The following is a 24,952-nucleotide window of genomic DNA, read 5'->3' on the forward strand; positions in this document are numbered from 1 at the left end:
CCCGCGCACTGCAACTAGAGAAAGCCCACGTGCAGCAATGAAGACCCAACGTGGCCAAAAATAAATAAATAAATTTTTAAAAAAGCAACACATGAAGTCATGAATCCGTATTTTACTGATGAAGAATAGAGGCTTTGTCACATCACTTGCCCACAGCCATACAGCTGGTACATGGTGGGATCTGATCAGGTGTGTCTGATGCCAAAAGCTGTGCCTTCTGACCCTTTAACCATGATAAGTAAACAATGTCCATCCAGAGGTTACATATACCAATGAAGTGGGGAGGGGTGATTCTTTCATAATATAATAACATATGCTTTGTACATATTGTTTAAAAAATAATTAAAAAATAATCTCAACAGGGAAAAACCTACCACATAATTTCTGAAGGGATTTCTCAGAGTAGGTCTCACGGTCACAGCCCTTCCCGATATAGTTGGTCTGCAGCTCTGTGGTGACCTGGATGGAGGACACAGCCCCGTCGCACGTCTCCAGGTGGATGTTGGGGAACAGGGGCATGCTCCCTGAGCCAGGCTGGTACTCAATCCTCTTGGTCCAATCTGAGCAAACAAGGAAAGGATGACAGTAAGTCAGGTACAGACAGTTCTGCTCTAACACACGTTTTGAAAACGTGAATTTGTTCCAACACAATTGATATATTAGGAAACAAGTTGAGTATAATGGGAATTTCATATTTGCTTATGCAAGATTTCTTGCACGAGAAATATTAGGTGAATGCAGAACCCTGCACCCAGCTGAGCTGAGCTGAGCCATGTAGGAATGTACAAAACAGGCACATGTACAGACCTCAAACATCTACCAGCTACTCCCCTCACCATGTGTGAAAAGCCACACCCACCTGGACCACTGTTACAACTTTCCATTCCCATCAGAAAACCCTCTTCACAGTAACGTACCAGCTGCGACCTTTCCTGTGTCCACTTCCACAAGCAAACCTCAGGTCTCTTCAAGTACTACTTATTGTAGTACTTATCTATTTCTTAACCATTTAACCTGTGTAAAAGTAAAACTGTGCTAATGCTTTCCCTCTCTCTCTTTTTTATGTGTCACTTATGACATTTTCGAGTGTCAAGCCCCTCGCCCCATTTTCCCCGTTTTGCCCAGCAAGGTGAGTTTTAGGAACGTATACCTCTGGTCACAAAATAAAGGCGAGCAGAGTAATTCAGAATTACACGAGGCCACGAGGTGAGGTGCAAGGACTCTTTCTCAAACATTCAAGACTGTGGCCCACTTAAGTAGGGCTGATGGCCTTAACCCTGCTTTTTAGTGGAAAAATAACTTGGAGACAATAAAATGCTGGAGAGGAACAAAATCACAATCAAAATGGTACCACACAAAACAGGGCAATCAACAAAAATACACACCAAGCATGAGTATACACAAGAATTGATTGAAACAACAACAGCGGCCACTGAAAGTCAGAGGCAAGTCAAGGCCACGCTCACGGTGACAGACAACCGCGCTTGCTGATAGCGACAGCTGCCTGAGAGGTCTGTGCCAGCCTGAACCAGACTTATGGGTAGAAGTCTGAATCATCAAGGAACATGAGTTGCGGATACTATTAGTTTATGAATCTCAAACATTTGTCACATTGCTAGATGGTATCCTTTTGCTAAGGTAGAAATGAAAATCTATGGACTGCCTGCCCTCACCCTTGAGAAACTCAGAGAGTCCTGCATTTAGGGTCATTCATCAGCCACCAAGGGGCTCCCCACAAACACCCCACGGGCCACCGGCCGCCACCTTGAGGAAACCAGTGGAGTGGAAGGGCTGGGCTTAGGGACTGTCAGATGGCTTTGTTCAGTAAGAAAGCATTTATTTGTCTGGGGTTCTATGTACCTGGCTCTGCTTATAGCATCACGGATACAGCAGTGAAGGAGTCAGGAAGGGTCCCTTCCTTGTGGAGCTGGGAGACAGAGGCAGATAATGAATATGTCCATGCTGCCCTGTCAGGGAGGGTAAGTGCTATGAAAGGAAAAGTGGTGACAGAGAGTGACTCTTTAGATGGAGAGAGTTCCTGTCTGAGCTGAGACCTGAATGTGAAGGATGAACACCCATGGACATTCAAACGAACTGAGAGGTTCATTTGAAGTGGATGCCGCAATGATCTTGGCTTGACTCAATCAGGTCAGGAATTTCTTGGGCAGGTTAGTGAAGGTCTCCTAGCCTCAGGCACCTCATCAGTGAAGTAGGGGCCACACTGGCGGGGTGAGGACCAGGCGCAACGATGAGGGCCTGACATGCAGTAGGGCCCCAGTGCATGTTATTCCTTCCCCAGCGAGCAAAGGAGATGTGCATCCCCCCTGCACCGCAACCCTGCCACATTCCAGCTAGCCAGGTAATTTTAAGGGGTTTCTCTGAGCCATAAGCAAAGATTGCACACCACGTTGTGGGGTTCATCACCAGGGAACTTGCCACGGGAGGATGTTGAAATGATAGCGACGACAAGTAAAAGAGAATACACCCAATTACATGTTTTTACTCAGAGCTCCGCGGAGCTGTGTCCTCTCCTGGAGGATGAGATCATGAAGCTGCTACAGCCCACGCTCTAGAGGTCAATCTAAAGGACCAATCACTGGTAGACAGGAGGGCTTTTTCTCAGGTATATCTAAAAGTCACAGTGCTGTAAGCAGAGGTCTGCACACGACCAGTCTCATCGTGTCCTAGGTACAAAATGTTTCATACTATTGAGCGTTCAGTCATGCCACTTCTTCTGCACGGAGTGCCCTTTCTATTCTCTTCTTTCTGTCACCGCCTCCATGGAACCTTTCAGGATTTCTCCAGTCTGGGTTGAAACCCTCCTCTGTGCTCTCACAGCATATTCAGCATTAGACTGCAGCATTAGGCTCCAAGCTGACGGTTACCCTGAATCCCCATCATGCTGCACAATGCCCAGCACAGAGCACATGCTCACTAGACAGTGGTAGGAAGTGTGAATGGATCCTGTAGGAGATGATCTTGGAATTATCCATTGGTGTGCCTGCCTCTTCCTGTAACGAAGAACTCTTTAAAGGCAGGAATTGTGAGTTTATTTTTGATCCCTTCACACCTAGCTCTGAGCACAGGAAATATTTGCCAGGTGGACCTGAGAAGCCTCAGAGACCTAACCTTGACTTCAGCCATGGCAGCCCTTCTTGAGCCACAGACAGAAGCCACAGCCTGTTTGTAGCTTCTCTGGTACTGCCTCTGTCTGCCCCTACCCTCGGTCCTGCAGAACCATCCATCCCAACAGCAGCCCATCACATGTTTGCTTCTGTTTGTCCTCAGCAAGGCAAGTGGTCCAGAACTGATAATGGAGGACTCTCTTCCCAATAAGACATGGTGTCAAGGAGGGGGCCTCTTTCCTTCCCGTCCTCACTCTTCTCTCCCTGGATCTTCCTTTTCTTTAGAGATACAGATTTTAAAATAATCAGGGAAATGGTTTTGTGCAGGGGGACCTTGGTATGGCCTTACATCAGCAGTTCTTGAGTGTCTCCTCCTGCTACTGGGTAAGATATCTCCCACAACACCTCCTTTCAGAAGCCTCTTCTGTTGGAGAAGCCCAAGACATCCTCAGTATCGATTCCCTTTATTCTGTGGGGACTGTGGGTGTCTCTTTCTCATCTAGATATTTTAGTGGTCATCGCTGATGAGAAAAGGACATTGAGTCCTTTTTTGAAGGAGTATAAATAAAGAAGCAAATAAATAACGAAGGAAAAGTCAGTGGAGGCACAGTCCTAGCAAAGTTTTAATTCCTTTTGCCGCCCCTGGTTAGAGGGGACAAGTCCCTCTCTGGAGAGAAATCAGGCACAGAAGAGCTTTAGGATCATCACACCTGCCAGTTGCTTTGGTGACATCCTGAGGCTTGTTTTTGAGGGTTTATGAGGAGCAGGCAAAATTGCAGCCATATAGTAAAAGAAATCAATGAAGTTTTCTGAGTGTAGCGTCCTGGTGACAGTGGGAAGCTCACACAAACATCTTTCATTTTCCAAGAAGGAGCTGGGGTGGGGATTAAGAGAGCAAAACGCAAGTCATCAAATTCAGCCTTTGTCACATGAAGTATCTATTCATCTTCATGTTCCAGAGGGAAGGATGGCAGGAGGGCTAAAAGTATGACCTCTAAATTCAGGGTGCCTGTGTTCAAATTCCAGGCCTCCCACTTCCTGTGTGAACTCTGGGCAAACTACTTACCCACCTTGAGTCTCAATAAAAGTCACACCTACCACCCAGGATCTGGGGGGATTAAATGCAGTCGTTTCAGCCTCAAACACAAGGGACATATTCAACAGTTATTATTGTTAAGTGATCATTTATGCAATAACATTTATTGCAGGAAATAAGAAGACATACAATTATTAGCACCTACAAGGTGTTAAGGGCTTTTAGGTCTCTTCTTTCATTTAATCCTCCCAGCAACCCAGTGAGTGAGTGCTACTATCTTTTTTTTTTAAAAATAAATTTATTTATTTATTAAATTTTGGGCTGCGTTGGGTCTTCATTGCTGTGCACGGGCTTTCTCTAGTTGTGGCAAGCAGGGGCTACTCTTTGTTGCGGCGCGTGGGCTTCTCATTGCGGTGGCTTCTCTTGTTGCGGAGTATGGGCTCTAGGCACGTGGGCTTCAGTAGTTGTGGCACGTGGGCTCAGTAGTGTGGCTCGCGGGCTCTAGAGCGCAGGCTCAGTAGTTGTGGCGCACGGGCTTAGAGGCTCCGCGGCATATGGGATGCTCCCGGACCAGGGCTCGAACCCGTGTCTCCTGTATTGGCAGGCGGATTCTTATCCCCTGTGCCACCAGGGAAGTCCCCAGATTCATTTTTGAACCTTCAATTTGCACTGATATATCAAAAAAAAGATGATAATCTCTGATGCTGGTAAAGGATCAAGGAGTGTTGTCAGTTTTATCACTGCTTGACCTTGGGGGCAGTTTGTGTGGGTGAGGGGTTGCTTTGACACTGAAGACTGGAGAGATCTAGGCTTGAATCTCATCTCCTCCTAATGCGGGTCATGTGACTTTTGCAAAACAGCGGTCATCTCTGGGCCTCCGTGGCCTCATCTGTAGATTCGGGATAGTTACACCTCCTCGTGGGCTCGTCGTGAGCGTTGAAGGCTAAGGGCCCAACACAGCAACCTTCCCGCTGAAGCCTCGTGATAGAAACACCCCACTCCTTGGTTCACAAGCTTCCTAAACTTCTCTGAGCTGTCCTGCTTGGAAACAAAATCTTTTCAATTTATAAAGGACCTAGAGATTAGTTAATGAATTGTGGTACCACTGTTTTCTCAAATGAAGAGAAAGGAAGTAGACCACCTGTTGTTTTAATAATCAAGCTTGATGACATCATAAGTATTCCTGAAAAGGTTAGCACTGGAATGCCTTCAGGAACTAAATTCCTTCTCGGTGGATTAAGGATTTAGAAACAGGATGATTGCATTATAACTCCTGCTGAATGGGGAGAACATATATTTTCTCCTCTGGAGAATATTAACCACTTGGAACTCTCTTATTAGATGCCTGTGGGTGGAAAAAAGCTAGTCTGAGACTTCTGGAAAGCACAGGCTTTGAGGGCTCTTGTAATTCAAGACACTCAGGTCCATTGTTCCAATTCTGAACTCAGAAGTGACGCAGAAGGATGAAAGGGAGAGACACACGTGTGTCCGAACATTCCTTTTTCCTTTATTGTGCGTGTTCCAGGGGCCTCCAGCTCTGCCTGGTCTCACCTCCTAGCAGAGGAAGAAGCATCGGGTTTTCTAGGAAATTGCTGGATTCATAAAAGGTAAGTGGCTGGATGTGGGGATGCGGGGGAGTGGGAGGGATAGGAAAGGGGTTTTCCTTCCTGATCAGGGATTGTTCAGGCAGCTGACATTCTAACCAGTCTCTGCAGGCATCAACCACCTAGCATCTTTCAAGACTTTCTCCTAGAAATAAGTGGCTTTGATTTGGCACCAAGGGACTTCCTTTCCTACAGGGAAAACCTAGGGAGGTACCTATGCTTAATAGGGAGCATCTTTATCTCCACTGGCCATCCAGTGCCTCTGAGTTGGGTGTGAGTAAAGAGGTAGAGATGGGCTGGAAAGGTAAGTGGAGATCAGATGACAGGTGCTGGCTAAGAGGTTTGGGTTTCATCTTAGGGCCAGTGAAGAGCCATAAATGGGTGTTTAGTGAGGCCATGAAGAATCTAGACTGTGCTTTGAAAAGATCACTCGGCAGCTGGCTTAGGGCTGGTGCTCATTTTCAGAACACTAGAACATTCCTGATTACCACCTCTCAATCAACCCCCACAGAGAATCACCTCTGACCGTGTCACAGGCTGTGGAATTAACTTCAATTCAATTTAACTAAATTCAAGAGTGTTAACTCTGCAGCTGGACAGACTCAGGTCTGAACCATGGCTCTGCCACTTCTTGGCTGTGTGGCCTTAGGTAAATCAGTGAACCTCCCCGAGCTTCATTTTCTCATCTGTAGAATGATGACAACACAAATCTACCTTGCAGAGTTGCTTTGGGAATTGGAGAAAAGGTATGCAAAGCACCAGGAACAGAGAGCTACTGCCACCACTACTATCCTCAGTCTTGTATCCTTCTTATCTTTATTCTAGATGACATGTATTTACTGAGCACCTACTATGTGCCAGGCAGAGCCCCAGGCATGGGAGGCAGAGGAGTGTGACTCATAACCCTTAACTGGATGGTACTGGCGGTCAGGGCAGTGGCAGCCACATGGCCAGCTTTAAGGCAGACAGAGGGACAAAAAGCAGGTCCCAGAGAACAAAGAGGAAGAGATAAGCTATCCCCACTAGGGTGATCAGAGGGAGCTTCCTGGGGGAAGTCACCTGGGCTTTGTTTTAATATAGGTTGTATTATTATTTAAGTGTGATAAGGCCAACAGATCAGGATATTATTGCCACTGATAAGAGAATGTGTTATACGCACAAGTCCCAAAGAGAGGGGGCCCACACCACTGGGGGCACATGGAGAAGCACAGGGTCACTCAGGAGGCATAGGGAGAGGCGGAAACCATGGGCAAGAGCCCGTACTGTGGTTTGCACGGGAAGGAAGGGGCGAGGCAGGGTAAGCAGCCTTAGGATCGCCTAGCTCGCATAATTTCAGTGGCCTCTGGGGCGTAGGGGCTGTCCCTAGATGTCTGGTACCTGGCCCTGGGGTGATCAGGGCAGGTGAATGTTGGCTGGAGTGTGAGAGCCTGATAAAAGAGGTGGATGGGGATGTGAGTTCTGGGTTGGTTGGTTAGTGTTTGAAAAGCAAAAGGGTAAGCTGTTTGCTCTCTCTAGGAATTAGCTAATTGAGAGGGGCAGTCCCTCCAGGCTCAGCAGGTCCCCAGTTGTCAAAGCATCAGGATGCAGACAGTAGAAGGCATGGTTAACACAGCACTGTAGAATGAGGGGCATTCGGGGGGCAGAGAGAACTCTAGGGTGTCCCCACCATGGCCTTGGGGCTGTACAATGCCAACGGGTGCTATTTAGATGGAAAACGACATGAATGGTGCCCCCCGATCGGCAGCCTGGCAGGACTCAGAAAGCACAGACAAATGTAAGGCCAGGGGTGGGCCTCTAGGAGGCCCGGTGTGAGATGGGCCAGAAAGGAACTTTGGGGCCAGGTTACAAGGGACTTAAGTGCTGGGCCAGGGAGCGGGCCTTGTTGTAAATGGGAGTGACAAGGGCTGGCTTCTGACACTCGCCTTCTCTCTCCTCTCCCCACAGGGCTCCTGGGGTGAATTCCTGAGTATCCCAGCCTGACTTTGGGTAGGGCCATGGTGACACTTAGACAACAGAGTATAAAGATGAGGGGTGAGGAGTCAGACACTTGCCTTCTCTGCTTACCAGCTAGTGCTCCTGGGGCAAGACACTCTCTACCTCAGTTTCCTCATCTGTAAAATGGGGAAAAATTACAACTACATCTCAGGGAGCTGGTGTGAAGATTAGATAAGACCATACATGTGTTACAGCCAGGACTTGTGCCAGGCCTTCATGACTCCAAAACCCAACCCCAAAAAGGATCCCTTGCTTTTCTGAGTTCATTTTCGTTTAACATTTCCTTTTCTGCTGCTGTGGGTTTATAACCGTGAGATGGGACATTCAGCCAGAAGGAGGCAGGAGGTGGTGAGGAGTCCAGTCCAGGATCCAAGACCAGCTTCATGTGCAGAAGGGCCCCATACTTGGTGTAACATTCTGCTGTCGCTTTCTTGAAGATCTTAGTAATTTTAAAGCAAAAGGCTTTTCATTCTCATTTTGAACTGGGACCCACGAATTACATAGCTGCCTTTCCAGCTGAATAACCTTGGGCATGTTCCTTAATGGTTCTGAGCCTCAGTTTCTTCATCTGTAGAATGGGAATATTAATAACCCCAAAGGGAAGAGCCCAGGCTTTGGGGTTAGATCCAGGTGTGAGTCCCAGCTCTGCCACTTGGTACCACGGACAGGGGAGCCAGTCAGTTCCTTCCCTGCCTGAGTTTACTCACGCAAACACTGGTGATGTTATCACCTATTTCAGAGCTGCTGATTGGGTTTATATCAGATAACAAATGCAAACCACTTACCCTGGGCCCAACACATAAGAGGCACATCTATTTTTGAGCATTAAATTATATGGCTTTCCCTCCCCCAATTAAAAACAATTACATGCAGGCATAATTTAAAAAGAAAGAAAACACAAACTCTCTGAACTCAATTACAAAGATAAGGAATCCTTGCCCTTCCTTTATTACTAACCCCTTGGCATTTACTATACTTAATCTTCACAAGAGGATTTTACTACCTTTTGGTTCTTACTAAAAAGGGAGATCTTAATTAACTACAAAGGAGAAGAAGGGAGAGAAAAAATACCCACGGTTCAGATCAGGGAGTACAACTCAGGTCAGCCCTCTGCCTGGTGATCAGTCCCTGGCCCCTCTGTGGCTGGTCCTTCTCTTCCTCCTGAGAATTATTTACTCTTTGTTTATCACCCATTCATGCTCTGGAGCATAACTTGTACATCACTGTGCAAGGCCTGGCACATAATAGGTGCTCAATAAATATCTATGAAATGAGTGAGTGATTAGATGTATGAAAATCTACACACACACACACACACACACACTCTCCAATTTCATCAAAGGCAAAGAAGGCAGTCATCTGGAATTCAGAGATTCTGGACTGCCACGCATAAAAATGAGAAGGATCGGGCTTCCCTGGTGGCGCAGTGGTTGAGAGTCCGCCTGCCGATGCAGGGGACATGGGTTCGTGCCCCAGTCCGGAAAGATCCCATGTGCCACGGAGCGGCTGGGCCTGTGAGCCATGGCCGCTCAGCCTGCACGTCCGGAGCCTGTGCTCCGCAACGGGAGAGGCCACAATGGTGAGAGGCCTGCGTACCGCAAAAAAATAAAAATTTTTAAAAAAATTTAAAAATGAGAAGGATCCAAGACGTGGCGTGTGTGTGTGTTGTGTGTGTGTGTGTGTACACACATATGTATACATCTCCGCCTGAGTTTGAGTGTCTGTGGACAAGTGTGTAGGATGATGAAATTGCACTTACATATGACTCCAGTTTTGGAAAACTTTATGTATTTGCAATTTTTCTAATCCCCTGAGATGTCTCAATAAATGTCAAATGAAACAACTAGTCATTTGTCCTCGAATTTTGTCCTGCCTGTGAAGTTCTCTCTAGTTTCCTGATGACAGAAGGAGTCTAATTCTGTCCCAAATCATCACCATAATTACTGACTCCTCAGCCTGATAAAACCCTCACATCGCGTCACCTGGGTGATTTCAGAGTCAGGCATGTAGGTGGACAATTTCAGGCCTTATTCTGGGAGCACTGGGGAAACTGCAGACAGTTTCCTGCCCAATAGCTTCTCGATGAAGCCCGAGGCTTCTATCGTACCCTCTTCCTCTGCCTGTCATTGTCAACCAGGAGAACCAGTGCTGTGAGGTAAGGACCATGTAAAGATGGCTTGTGATCAGACCAAATTGGAAACATAATCCAAGTCTAAATCATTTCTGATTTTGTGGAGGGCAAGGGCGAGGGCAAGGGCAAGGGCCAGGACAGATTCTGGGGCAATGCTACTCACTGTGGTCTACAGACGGGTGTGGCCTTGGAACTGCTTGTTAGAGTTCTGCCATAGAAATCCAGGGTAGCATTTAGAAACTTTATAGCCATTTGCTGGAGTAATTTTACATTTGTTGAATCGAATTATACTTTAAAAATTGGCTTATATTTTGAATGCCTTTGCTATTTATTTCATTTTTCTAGAAATCTGTCTCTATTATATTTTTGCAAAATCATGCTCCATGATGATTGGGAAGAAAAACTAGTCCTTCACCATAGATGATTTGAGAAGTGCAATAGGGAAGAACAAATCTGTTTCTTTTACTTTAATCTTTGTATTCTATTGTTTTTGCTTCCAGTTAAGAATGTTGCCTATAGCCTGAAATATACAGGAGAGCCCATTCTCAAGGCTCTGACCTTTAAGGGTATAACACTTTTCCATTTGTATGGAGGTAAAAAGTTGCAGAACAGAGAATAGCATTTGTCTTGTTGGAGGTTTACAGGAACATCTTGATCTGACCTGCCTGGACAGCTGCACGAACAAAGGATTCCAGCACCAAGAAGTTGGCAACAACTAACCATGCCCCCCCTCACCATGCCCTTAAAAGTGCTTTGCTGAAACCCTTGGAGGAGTTCGGGGGTTTTTTGGGCACGAGCCACCTGTCTCCTTGCATGGCCCTGCCATAAACCTTTCTCTGCTCCAAACTCTGACGTTTCAGTTTGTTTGGCCTCACTGTGTTTCAGGCATTTGTGGCCTATCAGACATATAGTGTACATATGCTTTAATGATTGAAGAAGAGGGCACATCGACCAGAAGTAAACAATGCTCATGTTAAAAGTAAAGATTCAATGCCCCTCTTCTTGGGACGCCAATGCTGATACTCCTTTGATGATAAGATTCCCATCCCAGGTGCCAAGGCCATACTGACTCGCTGCGTATGTGCTGATCTGTTCCTTTTTTTGAAAACCTGAAGAAGTATAACCCTGACTTGTTTAATATTCTTTGGTCTGACAAGATATAAAACTGTGCTGAAAATGCTGCTTCTCCAGAGCAGTTTCTCAGAGTCATCTGGGAAGATGGCTTCTGGGTTAGTCTTCAGTCTGGCTCAAATAAAACTCTTTGCTATTCTTATTATTGATTGTTTATTGACTATTTTCATTGACACCCTCCTCCGGTGGAAGGAGTACACATCCCTGCCCTGGGGATTCGGGGCTTGGCGATGTGACTGGTTTTGACCAGTAGCCTAAACTATTCATTTCTTTCTGTGACTGTTTTCCATCTGAAACTCTCACCCCCTACCCCATTCCGATCTACCATCACAAGTTCCACAAGAGCAGGGACTGTGTCTCTTTTTTTTTTTTTTTTTTTTTCCTTAGTTTCAGGTCTTCCCTGATTGAGCTAATTAGGCTCAATCTCAGGTCCTTGTGGCCTGTATTTACATTTCTGGTTTGTAGAGGTTTGCAAGGGAAAGTTGCCTTTAGTTTCCCAAAGAACAGGTCCGTCATCCAAAGGATACTAAAAGATTGATTTGTCCAACTATCATATTACATAAGGTAGAAGACTTCTAACTAATCTGAAGTTTACGAGTCTTATGTTCTAGAACTTTAGAGTTTAATTTATCATGCCTTCAAAAGCTTGTATAAGGCATTCAGCAAAGTCCTTTCTGAGAATACAAGCTAAACCCAGAGCAAAATCACGAGTTTTATTAGCTCTTGAATGTTAGTTTCCAGTTTTTACTTTTTTGTATGGCTCAGGTAACCCTACTGGTTTCCTTTAGTATGTTTAATATTTCCTGAGGGGCAGATTTATATGCCTTGTCTTATAATACCACGCAGGGGAAGTATTTCCCAGTGAAACATGCCTATCCCGCAATACAATTAAACAAAAGAGATGGTAACCATCTTGTGTGAAGCCCATTTAAATACACTGATTTTATACACTTTCGTCTCAATTCTGTCAGCTTTGATACCTGTAACTTTAGTTTTCATTAGGATCCAGTCAACAAACTTTGATCCTGCAGGAGGAGTTTTAGAAGTTTTTCTTTCTTTTTATTCCCTGTCCATTTTATTTATTTTTATATAAAAGGCTCTGGGATCCCCGGAGTGGGGCTAAGGAATGCAGGCCCTTTGGCCTAACTGTTGCTCCAAATAATTGCCGGTCAGGTATCTCAGGGTACATTTTTTCTAGCTCCTTAAAAACTTTTTTAAGGATATATAAAAACTTTGGTAAATTTTAAAACTTCGGTAAATAGAACGACTATATATTTTATAACTTTTAAAACTTTGGTAAGTAGAACGACTTGTTTGCCTTTTAATGATGGGGACCCGTAGGGGGACCCTTGGGGCCCATTTTGATCTCCGGTGGCCTCGGCCTGCAGCGGCTTGAAGCAGGGTTTCGGTTCCCGGCCAGAGATTGAGGTCGGGTCGCGGCAGTGAGAGCGCCGAATCCTAACTACTGGACCCGTGGTCAGTGACAGGCCCTGGCCCTATGGCTTTGCAGAAAAGCATTCCCACAAAGACGGAAAGTAGCTCAACAAGTAAAGTGTTTATTAGGACAGAAAAGAGTACAGTAAGTGTGGCTAGACACACGGGCGGGCTCGGAGAGTTGCGCCCTCCTGGCAGTTTGAATCACTTTTATGGGACATTTTTTCCGGGTTTCCTTTGGAGCGTCATCGTGCTTTGCCTGGTTCCGAGTCCATATCTGGTTTATCTCAGGGTCCTCCCCTGCGTGCACGTCTCTTAGCCAGGATGGATTCTTAGCGAAAAGGCCTCTGGGTAGGTTGACGTCACTTACTATCGGGTGGCCCCCCAGAGACTGTCACGCAGCTGCTGAGAGCGTGGTGAGGTTTCATGACGTGGGACAATACATGTGGCACAAAGTTAAGTGGAAAAAACCAAAGTTCAAATAAGTATGTACGAAGGGAGAAAGGTATACTATAATAGTGATAACACTGCCTTCACTGGATCATGGGGAATTTCTATTGTAATTATTTTCCTTTAAAAAAATTATTTTCAAATGAGCATGAAACACTCTATAATTTAAAATATGTTTACATTAAAAAGTTGCTGTGGCTCAGTTGCTACTTATTACACAGAACTGGCAAATGTTGCCTGAAAACCATCCTTCTCCCTTGCCCACCTGGGCCGACAGACAACCTGCCTCTTCTGTTTGCCACAGAGGGCTCCTGTTGGCATGTCTGAGTGCCGCCCACATACTGGGTACGGGCTGCTTTGTCTTGCATTCAGTAACGAGGGGTGTTATAAATCCACGGAGCTGAGAGCCTGAAGAGCAAAAGCCTTGGAGGCTGGGAGGGGGTGACATGCTGTCACTATTTGCTTCTGGGCCTGGAGCCTGGAAAAAGGTGGGAGAGTCTGCCCAAGGGAGGGTGTCATTTGCCAAACCTCCGCGGGTGGACAGGCGCCAGCTCCTCGCTGGCGGGTGCTGCCTGTGGGCCGCTGGCCGCCATCACCCAGGGATGCAGTCTCGGGCCAGAGACAGACACTGGTGTTGGGAGACGCAGAGGGGCTTCCGGTCTCCAGCTAACGCCTCATTGCTGAAACAGGGCAAAACAAACAACCCACTTGTCTTAAACTGGCTGAAAATGTGGTCACGTTTTACTCTACATACTAACTTCCCCCAGCCAGGTTATCAGAAATTCGTCATCCTCAGAGTGTACTAGTTTCTAGAGGCCCCAGACAGGTTCCCCACATTGGCCCATGATCTGATAGGGCAGCTGCAGGCCCCCCAGGCCCCCTGAGCTTCCACTCTGCCCTGGGCCCACGTGCCCGTGCTTGTTGCTCCCCTGGGGGGCCTTGCCCTGTCCTCCTGACTAGGGAAACCAGCCTCCTGGCTGAGGGTACCAACTGCGGATGCTCTGAAGGCACCCAGACCCCAGCAGCTGAGGTTGGCTGGGCTCCATGGAAAGGGAGGGAGGAGGAACCCTCCCTGCTGAGGCCCACCATGCTCCTCTGGGCCAGGTGAACTCTGGCTGTTACGCCCACAGCCTTACAGGAGCTCTCTGGAAAGTTCTGTCTACTTCATTCACTGTCCGCGTTGGAAATCTTACCACCTCTGCCATGGAGACAAACAAGGAAACACACTGGTTCATCCACCTCTGCAGAATTTTCTCCACACCCTTCCCTGCAACGCAAACTCTTGTCCCCCGCCAGTTAAAGAGCAAGAGATGCTGAGCAGGACACGGGTGGAGACCGATGGCTAGAAGGTGCAGCATTTAAGCACCAAGCTCTCTGGGGCGTACTCCTCCCTGCCCCTTCCCAACACGGCCTCCATCCCCGCCCCCTCAGTGCACCTGGTGAATGGTATTGACCCCCTCAAGGCAGCTTCAGTGCCATCTCATCTGGGAAGATTTTCCAAAGGCTCAGGAGCGCCTGTTCTCTGCTCTCCCAGCCCCTGGGTCCCCCGTCACTGCTCTGACCTCGCTGGATCAGAATCATCTATGCAGGATCAGGTCACCTGCCTGCCCTCACCCTACAGCTCCAGCTCACAGCCCCAGGGCTCCCCGCCCACCTGGCTCAGGGTAGGCCCTGGGGGGAAGTTCCCGGAGTTGAATGGAAGCTTTGAGAGCCTCTCTTTTGTGCTGGGACCGTGGCCGTCCCACTGCGTGGTTAGAGTGGGGTCAGTTCTCCAGGCCCCTGTCTTGGCATTTCCACTCCACAGTGTGAATCCAGGGCTGACTCACAGCTCTCCAACCTGTTGCTCAATCCACCAAGAGCCATGTGATGAGGATTCAGAGAGGAGGGTTATCAGTCTGCCTGGCACCCATCTGAGGAAGGAGGGCCATTTCACCGACGGGACAACTGAGCCTGAGATGTGAAATGACCTGCCCAAGGTTACACCCCCAGCAAATGGCACCAACAGCCTGGCCTGACTCCTAAAACCACTTTAGAGGCCTCTGTTTCTTCATCTCCCTCGTGGGTCTAATGGAGCTGCTCCTGTGTGCCGGGCACAGCTCTGCCTCGGGACAACCCTCTGAGACAGGTACTGTTATTAGTCTCATTTTGCAGATACCACATCCGAGGGCTCAGAGAGGTAAGCGACTTGCTCAGTGTCCCTGAGCTAAGGCATGATGGAAGCTGGATTTGAGCCCAGATCTTTCTGGCTTTGGAGCCAGCCCTCCTAAAGCCACACCCTCTCCTGACTCCCCGCAGGGAGAGATTCAAGTGCCTGCAAAAATTAAAAGAACTGTCAGCGGAAGAGGAAGTAGGCTGAATGTGTGTGGCTCTGGGGGAGACCCCGGTCCGTGGAGAGATAGGGTGGAGTGTGGAGTTCTCAGTCAGAAGACCTATACCCGCCGTGGTTCCACCTCTCAGCATTTGGGTGTCCTTGGGCGAGCCCGTCCCCTTCTCAGAATCCAAGGGGTCATCTAAGAAGGCTGAGAGATGCCCTCCTATCCTGCACAAAGGCAGGCACCAGCGACAGGCTTGTGTGGCAGGAGTGATATCTCTCCCCACTGCTACCCTGAAAGCCACCGTCCTCTCTCACGGTGCCCTGCTGTCCAGTGACACGTCTTCTTTAGAGCACGAGGGAAGGGTTCTGACCGCAGGATTCTCTGCAAGACAGCTTTCCTCCAATGGTCTCCCAAGGGGGCCAGTGTCCTCCTTTGCTCTGAGACACTGCAGCTGACTGGGCAGGAGCCCTGTGTGTGCAGGCAGGAGGCACTGGGGTTGCAGGCTGGTCCTGTATATTACCATCTGGGTGGCAAGACTCTCAACCCCCAAGCCCTCATCTGCAAAATGGGAAAAGAACAGCTTTCAGGGTGTGGTGAAGCATGAGTACACGAGTGCCTGCATCACCCTCACGCAGAGCATGGCACACAGGAAGTGCTCCGGCAGTGGTGACTGTTATTGTGGCTGAGTGTCGTTTGGGGTGAGTGCAGTCCACCCACGCCCCTCCCTCGCAGGGCTGAGGTTATGGACCCAGAAACCTCGGGGTCCACCCCCCCCCCCGCCGGCTCACATGGAGCCACGGGGAGCCAGGCTTGCGCGTGGGTGCATTTATCCAGCAGGTCTTTAGGTGCATTAAAACGCCGCCGAGTAAGTAAATCAGCATCCTTGTCAGAGCCATTTGTTGCACCTTAAGGATCTACTGTGTCAGTGCTGTCAAAACAGGTCATTACTCACGGGGGAGGAGAGCCCCACGAAGCCTCTCCCGGGGAGCGGATGCTCACCTGGCAGATTGGAGCTAACTCAAGGACCATGGTCCTGGGGTCACACCCACCAGAGTTAGTGGAATTCCAATTACTGGGTTTGGGGGCACAATGTTCCATCGTGATTTAAAAAAGTGAAATAAAGGGAACTAAAAAGAGCTGTTCTTCACTGAGCCCCGCCATGTGTGGTTCTGAGGGCGGCGCTGTACCCGCAGACTTTCATCCCATCCTCATTGGGAGGCACTGCTGTCCCCTTCGCACTTGGGGAAGCTGAACCCGGCAGGAGTGACTTTCTCGAGGTTGCAGACTGCACTGGAGCTGAGCTGGGACTGACGCCTGGGTTCTCAGCCCCCGAGACTGTGCTCTTTCCTCCCCACCCCACCGTCCCCCTTCGGTTCCAGTCTCCAGCTCCAAAATCAAGGACATGATGCTCAAGCCACACAGACTTACCCAACTCTACGGATTTCAGGGTGTGTGTATGTGTGTGTGCTCATTTGTATGACAGGATCTATTTTATCAGTTTTGATCATAACATTATTTGCACGGTGGTTTAAATTTTGCCAAGCATTTCCACACGTAGAGCCTCTTGTGGTCTTCTTAACAATCTTACAGAATAACTGGGCCAAGGATTATGATTCTTAATTTACAGTTGAGGAAACCGAAGCTCAGCCAGGGAAGAGGTTTCAGCAAAGCCTGCGGATCAAGATGGAGCTAAATGCTGATGGAGCCCTTCTTATCCCCATCCAGCTCTGTCTTCTCTGGTTTGCTCCTGATTCCTGCAGCCCTGCGACCCCATCACCTTCCTGACTCCTGCAGCCCTGCGACCCCATCACCTTCCCCCAGTGTTGGATTCAGGGCTACACTTGGGAAAGGTGGGTGGAGGAATCAGAGGAAGAATGTGGAAGGAATAAAGGGGGAGGAGAGGAAGGTGGAGAATGGGGAGACGGGGTCGGGTAGAGAATTCTGATAAAGAAGAGAGTCAGGAGGACAGGAAGAGAATACACAGAGGGCACGTGGGACAAAGGAGCTGAGCCCCTGGGATGAATCTCACATAAAGCCAGGTTCTGTCCTGATGAATGGAGGAGTAGATGGTGGGTAATTGTCATGCTCATGTCTCTTATAGGAGAAAGTGTCTTCCTGCTCTGGTGTGAAGAGCTGAGCTTGGGCCTGACGTCTTTGCATCTGAAACTTAACACCCAGGTCTCAGGCTCAAGTGGGGTTTCTCTGGCCGGTGAGATCACCAGAGGCAACTTTAGGTTCAGACAAATAGTATGCAAGAGATGGACAATCTGCAAGCATGGGTTTATTTTCAAATGAGCTGTAATCTCAAGGGGACAGTGTGCTGGACCAGGCTCAATCAAGGAAATGTGAGTTGGGTGAGTCAGGGAGAGGGGAGAGAAAGAATATTGGGCACCTTTTAGATGGAACCTATATATTGCTTCATTGAACTCTAGCTGCCCTTTCAAGGTAAGTTTCACCACCATTTTGGAGATAAGGTGAGAGGTTAAATACGTTCCCTAAGGACACACCAGTTGTGTCTTTTCTGAACAGTTTTCTGAGATGCCCTTTTATAAAGCTGGTTACATGCCCCTTTGGAAATTCCTAACCTCCTTGTTCTATTCTCCTCCTTCCTCCTCATACCCCAGTCCCTCTGGGATAGACTGACACGAATGTGAATTCCATCTCTGCCATTTACCAGCTGTGAGGTTTTGGGCAAGTCACTCAATCTCTCTTGGCCTAAGTTTTCCTCATCTGTAAAATGGGCTAGAATTGCTGACCCGTCCTCTGTGCAGTGAACCTTGCTTTGGACTTTTGTACTTCTTTGCCTCTGTCTAAATGTGTCCATTTATTGTTCCATTTTTTTCTAGGCTGTCCTAGGTACTCCAATAAACAACTTCCCACTAAGGGGTCAATGGACAATAATAGCTTGGTGCAAGTGTCAACAAACATTTTCTGGAATGGACCATAGTAAATATTCAGGCTTTGAGGGCCATCTGGTCCCCATGTAACTACTCAGCTCTGCTGTTGTAGTGCAAAAGCTGCCATGAGATAATATGTAAATGGATGAGTGTAGTGTATGCCAAAAAACTTTATTTACGGGCACTAAAATTTGAGTTTCATGTAATTTTCATGTGCCACAAAATATTATTCATCTTTTGATTTTTTTCAAGCATTTAAGATGTACAAACCATTTTGTAGCTCAGGGTTTCACAGAAACAGGTTGACTAGATTTGGCTTGTGGGCTATACTTTGCTGAACCCTGGCTTAATAGTGACATTTGGCATTTGCAATTTAAGTGGGGATTATCCTGTTAAAGAAGAAAACCACAGGCCACAAATGGCATTGCTTGTGATAAGCCCATGATATCAAACCTAGATTTAATACCTGACCTAATTGCAGTTTCAACCTTCCCAAGAAATGTAATCTTAATCGGCCAGTCTGGAATTTTATTCTCAGCACCAACAAGGTAATGTCACGTGGTCCCTTCTCTATCCCCCAAAGGAGGAAGAGGCAATCTGCATGGGAGATGCTTGCCCTTTCCCCCAAAGAAGGTGACCTGGTCTGAAGCAACTCTTTCTTTTTTCTATTTCTTTCTTTCTTTTTTTTTTTTTTTTTTTTTTTTTTGCTAATAGCCTCCTTGCCCCATGCTCCTTCTATAAAAACCCTCCATTTTGTACAACTCCTTGGAGCACCTATTTACTAGATGAGATGCTGCCTGATTCATGAATTATTGAATAAACCCAATTAGATCTTCACATTTACTTGGCTGAATTCTGTTTTTTACCAGATTTGGTGGCAGCAGTGGGATTGAAGCAAACTTCCAATGGCATTTGGGGACAACAGGAAACACAGGCATGGTGCCCCATGAATACTTTTCAGTTCACAGTCCTCACCATTTCCGAGGGCCATTGGCAAATTCCTCTCAGTTTGAGCTCCATTCACTTTGCTTTCAAGCTCCCAGTATAATTGGCTTCCTTTATAGGGCAGGTCAGCTTGAGCTGGTAAATGATTCTGCCTGCAGCCAATTGAGCTGACAGATGATTCTGCCTGGAGCCAAGCCCTTAGCCTTTCAGAATGCAATTTCCAGGTTTTTGAGTGGAAAACCCCAGCCATTGATTCTGTTCCCAGATTCCACACTGGGAACTGATGAAGGTTTAGTGTGCAATTCCCCATTTGCTTGGAATCCTTCCCCAGATTCCATGTTGGGAACTGTCTGTGGCAGCTGCAGTTCTCCATTTTGTTTGGAATCAGTCCTCAGTTCCTCAGTCCTTGGGGTTTGCTGGTTCAGTCCTTTCCCCAAGGTTCCATGGGAATTGTTGGTGGTGCCTACAGGGCCTTCTTTTAGCCAGGACACAGATACATCTCTTGGTTACTGCCTATATGTTAATGTGCACGTTTGTCTTCTTTTGTGTAGATAAAGGCTAATTGCTAATGAGATCCTTTATATCCAAAACTTGAGTGTACCACCTCCGGCATACCTTCTTATTTTATGTCTGAGAACTGTGGTTCCAGAAGCTGTAGGTATTTACAAAAATGGCAAAATCTTGCTAAACTTGTTTTGTGTCCTGAGAACTGGGCTTGGTAGCCACCAGGTTGAGGGTGCCAAAACATGGCCAAATAGAAATGTGAGTTATACTCCATTTGTGGCTGGGCATAGCTGGATAGAAATATGGGTTAAGCTCCATTTGTAGCCAGGGACCTACCAAACTGCTGTCAGCCCTTAGAGGAATTACAATGGCCATTATGAGGAATAGATAGATCATTTAAAAAACATACATAAAAGCAAGGGCTCCCAAATCATACAAACAGAATGGGATACCTATTTTAATAGGTATGCAGAAGTCTACAGTAGTTTTTGAAATTCCAAAATAGCTTCTTGAAAGACTTATTGCAAAAGCCTAATGAAAAAATTAAAGACATAAAAGGTACCTAAAACAAAAGCTACAACCCAATTCTTTGGGGAATTGGAAACAACTGTCTTTGTCTTGAAACATCTCTGCAGGGTCAAAGGTGTGGCTCTCTAGAAGTTCAAAGTTCACCTGCCTTACAGGGAACTATCTTCAATATCCTGTAATAAACCGTAATGGAAAAGTATATGAAAGAGACTATATATTTGAATCACTTTGCTGTATACCAGAAACTAACACAACATTGTAAATCAACTATACTTCAATTAACAATAATAAAGCAAGCAAACAAACAAAAACCACAAAGTCCACCTGCTTTTCTTTTTTTTTTGCCAATGCCCAAACCTCACCTATTCCTCTCAAAATGCTTACAAAAATCAGGACATTGGAAACAGAATTGTACTGCGCTTAATCTGTGCCTTTGTGATATAAATTTCCTACTCCTATCTTCTTTAGGACCAGAGAGCCATTCTTTGAGATGCAATCTTAATAGGGAAGTTTCTCACCAGAAGAAAAAGAAAAAAAGAGTGAGGAGGTGTTTGGAAACTGGGCTAACTAGAAATCTTACAAATCTTTTCCACTAATATTAGTAACTATAAGCTCTCTGTTTGCAGCAGTATGTTTGTTTGTCTATATATGTATAGGTAGACATGTTTTTCTACCTTCGGATGGTATTGCCAAAATTAATTTGTAAAAGAGCTCTAGTTGGTTTCATTTTAAAGTTCTCAGAAATATAACAGAAACTAACTCAGATACTTTTCAAGTTCACGTGATTTAAGATAATCTTTAGTAAATAAAAGCTAGTTTAAGTTTGTTGGTTTAATTAAAACAGACATATCTTTTAAGGTTATTGACACTGAATATAATGCAGATAAACAACTTTTATTCTACTCAGGTTTATTAGTCAGATTCATGTTTCTCTGTTGCAAAATTTGTCAGCAAAAAATAAAATAACTTAGAATGATGGCTGGTTTTGTCTAGTGTCTCATGAAACTTTTGTGGGTAACTTAAACATGATTGATGACAGCAAATGTTTTAGATAGATGTAAATAGGATAAGAATTTATATATAAACTTTTCAGCAACAATTATATTTTATGGTATAGGTACTTAAAAATAGCCTTTGAAATCTCTTTTGGTAACTTGAAACTTTTGAGTTTTCTAAAGTTAAATGATAGAAATGTATGAAATATCTAGGTCTTTTATAAATAAGAAAATTGTGAAACATTAATTACTGAACATAGGTTTATCTACTTTTGGCTTCCTATTGCAAAGAAACTCAAGATAAATTTGGTTCTATTAGTGATAGGGATAGAGTAGGATAGTTACACAGGTAGCTGTAGAAGTCCCAGCAGGGGATTATAGAGAGGGAAACCTAGGGAACTTTGGGAGACCACTGTAAATTAATGATAGCTCAAGAAAGCTATCAGGATGTCGTGAAATGAAGCAGGCTTGCTTAACTATAAAGCCGTAAATAAAAGCATGAGATATGCCTGAGGTCACTAAGTGAAAGAAAAAAATGAGGCCTGCATTCTGCCGGTTGAGTTCAGCAAGGTAATGATCCTTAGGACCAAGGACAGGAATTTAAGGGAAAGGTGACATTCCTAAGTAGGAGACCCTCACACGGAAACCTGAGATGATTCAACATATTTTAGTATTTGTTACCACCCTTCTGCTGATTTGAGTAAGCGCTAGGACAGTCCTAGTTTGACCTCATAGGGTCAAACACTCTCCTGCCTGATATGAAGGAGGAGCTAGTGATGTAAGCCTGACATCTACTTGAAGAATGAGGAAGAAGGCAGTCTTCTTCCCCTCCTCCACTTTCCTTTGATTATAAAAATGTAGCCTTGCTTAATCTGTGGGGCAGATCCCCCTCGCCTGCCCACTTGCTTCCCTCACAAGTGTCCTATGTTAATAAATCTACTTCTTGCCTATCACTTTGCCTCACTGAATTCCTTCTACGCTGAGACACAAAGAACCTGAGCCTCAGTAAGTCCAGTCACCAGGTGAGTGATTCTAATTAAAAGACCATGGGTTCAAGTCCCAATCTGAGTTTAGGCTGGGTTCAAGTTCCAATCAGAGGTGCACGGTTTCATTAGTAAACATGTTTTGTGTCACACTGAAAGACTGTCCTGTGAAGAAACACGTTTCTAGAAATTATGAAATGCATTCATAAATTTGTCAATCTAAAAACAATGCTCACCTGACATGTGGTTCAAAATTGCTTACTTCTGAGTTTTCACTAGAAATTAAGGTTTCTAAGAGTTAAGAATTCTAATTAATATACCTAATTAAAGCTATTAGTAATAATAAGGGACACAACTTTATATGCAAGGAAAGTAGGATGTGTTTCTTGGTTAAGAAAAGATATGAGGTATGGAAATGCATTCCTATTAAGGGAAATGAGAGTAATTTTGCCTAAACTAGAACTTCTGGTTATGAAGGACAAACTAAATTGTATACAGAAAGTTGAAGAGAGCGAGAAAAAGATGGAATTTTACCTTGTATAATCCATCAAACTGGTTAAAATTGAATCAATATTATAAGGGTGTTAAAATATGCTTTAATATCGGTATATGGTTAGGCCACTCAAGATGGCTGTTCTCTTGCTCTCTGTAAATTCCCTGCCAGACCAGTGCCTGCTTCACCTACACCCTACACGCATGACTACTTACTTACCCCAGGCCCCAGCTAGTGACAGCATATCAAAGGGGTGGTGAGGGGTGTGCCCCTCTGCTGGTTTCCCTGGTAACTAATGAGCCAACCTGATGTCAATTTCCCGTATAACTGGCAATCTCCCCTTCCCCTGGGGAGTGAAGACTGCCACCATGTCCTGCCCACCATCCCCTGCTGCACACAGTGGTGGGGTGTCACTGCAGGACCTTGCTTCAGACGTGTAAGCTCCCCCATCCATTAAACCACTGATGTCTCTGTTGCTGATTCTGGGCTCTTTCTTTGGTCTTGAAGCTGGGCAAGCACAGGCCTTAGAGGCCTGCAGGGTGCAGCCCAACAATCAGTAATATACTTATGTGAAACTAAAACTTGGTGTTCTTTCATCTGCTAAAATGACAAAGGAGATTCTCTTTCCACATGCACTAAAAACCTGACTGACCCCTGGATTGAGCACGTAAATGTGAAACAGGAGGGAAGGAGCCAGGGCACAGCCTTTGAAAGAATGACATAGCCTGAGGACATGACATAAACTGATTAGAACCAAATGGGTCCAAGATGGCGGACAAGTTGACTTCAACTAGACCTTGAGCCTCAGTATATGCTTGCATCAGCAAGCTAAATGACACACCCACAGGCACCATGACAGTTCCAAGACCATAACCGATCAAAAAGTGGGCAGTGGCCCAATTCCTGCAAATCCCTGCCCCTTCCTAAAATAGCTGGAATACTCCTCCTACTCGTTAGCTTATGAAATTATTCACTCCTATAAAAATGGACAAGCCCATACCCTGGTGCCTTTCTCACCTTCCAAGATGGCCCACACTCTGTCTGTGGAGTGTGTTTCTCTCTAAATAAATCCACTTCTTACCTATTACTTTGTCTCTCACTGAATTGTTTCTGCGATGAGACATCAAGAACCTAAGCTTCATTAAGTCCTGAAACCAGGTGTGTGATCTCAGTTGGAAGACTGTGGGCTTTGGTTGGGTTCCAGTCCCATCCACGTGAGTTTGAGTCCCAGTCTGAGTTTTGGCCAGGTTCGAGTCCCGGCTGTGTGGGTTCAAGTCCCAGTCAGGGTCTTGGCCGGGTTCGAGTCCCGGCCACATGGGTTCGAGTCCCGATCTGAGGTGCACAGTTTCAAATGCAGGGAATAAATCCATCTCTGGTTAGGTGTAAATACAAGTGAGATATGATCAGAAATCTCTCCTTAACACTTGGAGACATTACAAATTCTGTTGCAAAAGCACTAGCTGCCCAGCAAAGATCCTTATACTCTCTGGTCAAGGTTTTTCCTTGATAATAGAATAGCCTTTGATTATCTTTTAGCTGAACAAGGTGTCTGTGCTGTACCCAACACCACCTGCTATACCCGAGTTGACACTTTAGGGAAGTTGAAACTCAGTTACGTAGGATTACTGAACAAGCCACTTGGCTTAAGAGGGTGACTGCTTCAGTGGGGTCTTTCTTTGATCGGTTTGGGTCTTGGGGACCATGGCTCTGAAGTGCACTCGAAACATTGAGAATTATCATGCTTATTATAATCATAATAATAACCCTGGTGCGTTGCATTCTCTCAAAACCCTTTAAATGCATGTTTGCAGTTGCTAACCACCAAGCAAATGATCTCCCTAAGACTGGAACATCAGAAAAAGAAATGAAGAGAAAAAAAAAAAAAAAAAAAAAAAGTAGGGCTTCCCTGGTGGCGCAGTGGTTGAGCGTCCGCCTGCCGATGCAAGGGAACCGGGTTCGCGCCCCGGTCTGGGAGGATCCAGAGGCCACGACAGTGAGAGGCCCGCATACTGCAAAAAAAAAAAAAAAAAAAAAAAGAAATGAAGAGAATGATCAACTTAAGGATTATGAGCCTGGAACTGTGACCTGTGAATGTCACAGGGATATTAAGCGAAGACACTGTGACCTACAGGAACCACACCAAGGACCCACAAAGCTGTGAGAGCTACAGAGCAATAGGTGGGAGTGGTGTTACCGCCTTCGCTTTTGATCATATCTCTCAGTTAGGCTGAGAGTTTGACCAAAAGGGGGGAATTGTTAAAGAAAACCACAGGCCCAAAAAGGCACTACCTGTGCTAAAGCCCATGATACCAAACATAGATTTAACACCTGACCTGACTACGGTTTTGACCTTCCCCAGGCATGTAATCCTTTCTTTCTCTGTTTC

General features: G+C 46.0%; 1 protein-coding gene across 2 annotated transcripts in view; it reads right to left on the reverse strand.

Moving 5' to 3' along the window:
* The window catches only part of CLSTN2 (calsyntenin 2), a 675,719-nt gene that overhangs the window by 108,973 nt on the left and 541,794 nt on the right, over window positions 1–24,952 (reverse strand). For both annotated transcript variants that reach the window (XM_028489282.2, XM_055086617.1), the window contains one exon: window positions 375–560. In XM_028489282.2, coding sequence (XP_028345083.1) covers window positions 375–560 — 186 coding nt within the window. The remainder of the gene's footprint in view (window positions 1–374; window positions 561–24,952) is intronic.

The sequence above is a fragment of the Physeter macrocephalus genome, chromosome 1 (assembly GCF_002837175.3).
Source record: "Physeter macrocephalus isolate SW-GA chromosome 1, ASM283717v5, whole genome shotgun sequence".
Classification (NCBI taxonomy): domain Eukaryota; kingdom Metazoa; phylum Chordata; class Mammalia; order Artiodactyla; family Physeteridae; genus Physeter; species Physeter macrocephalus.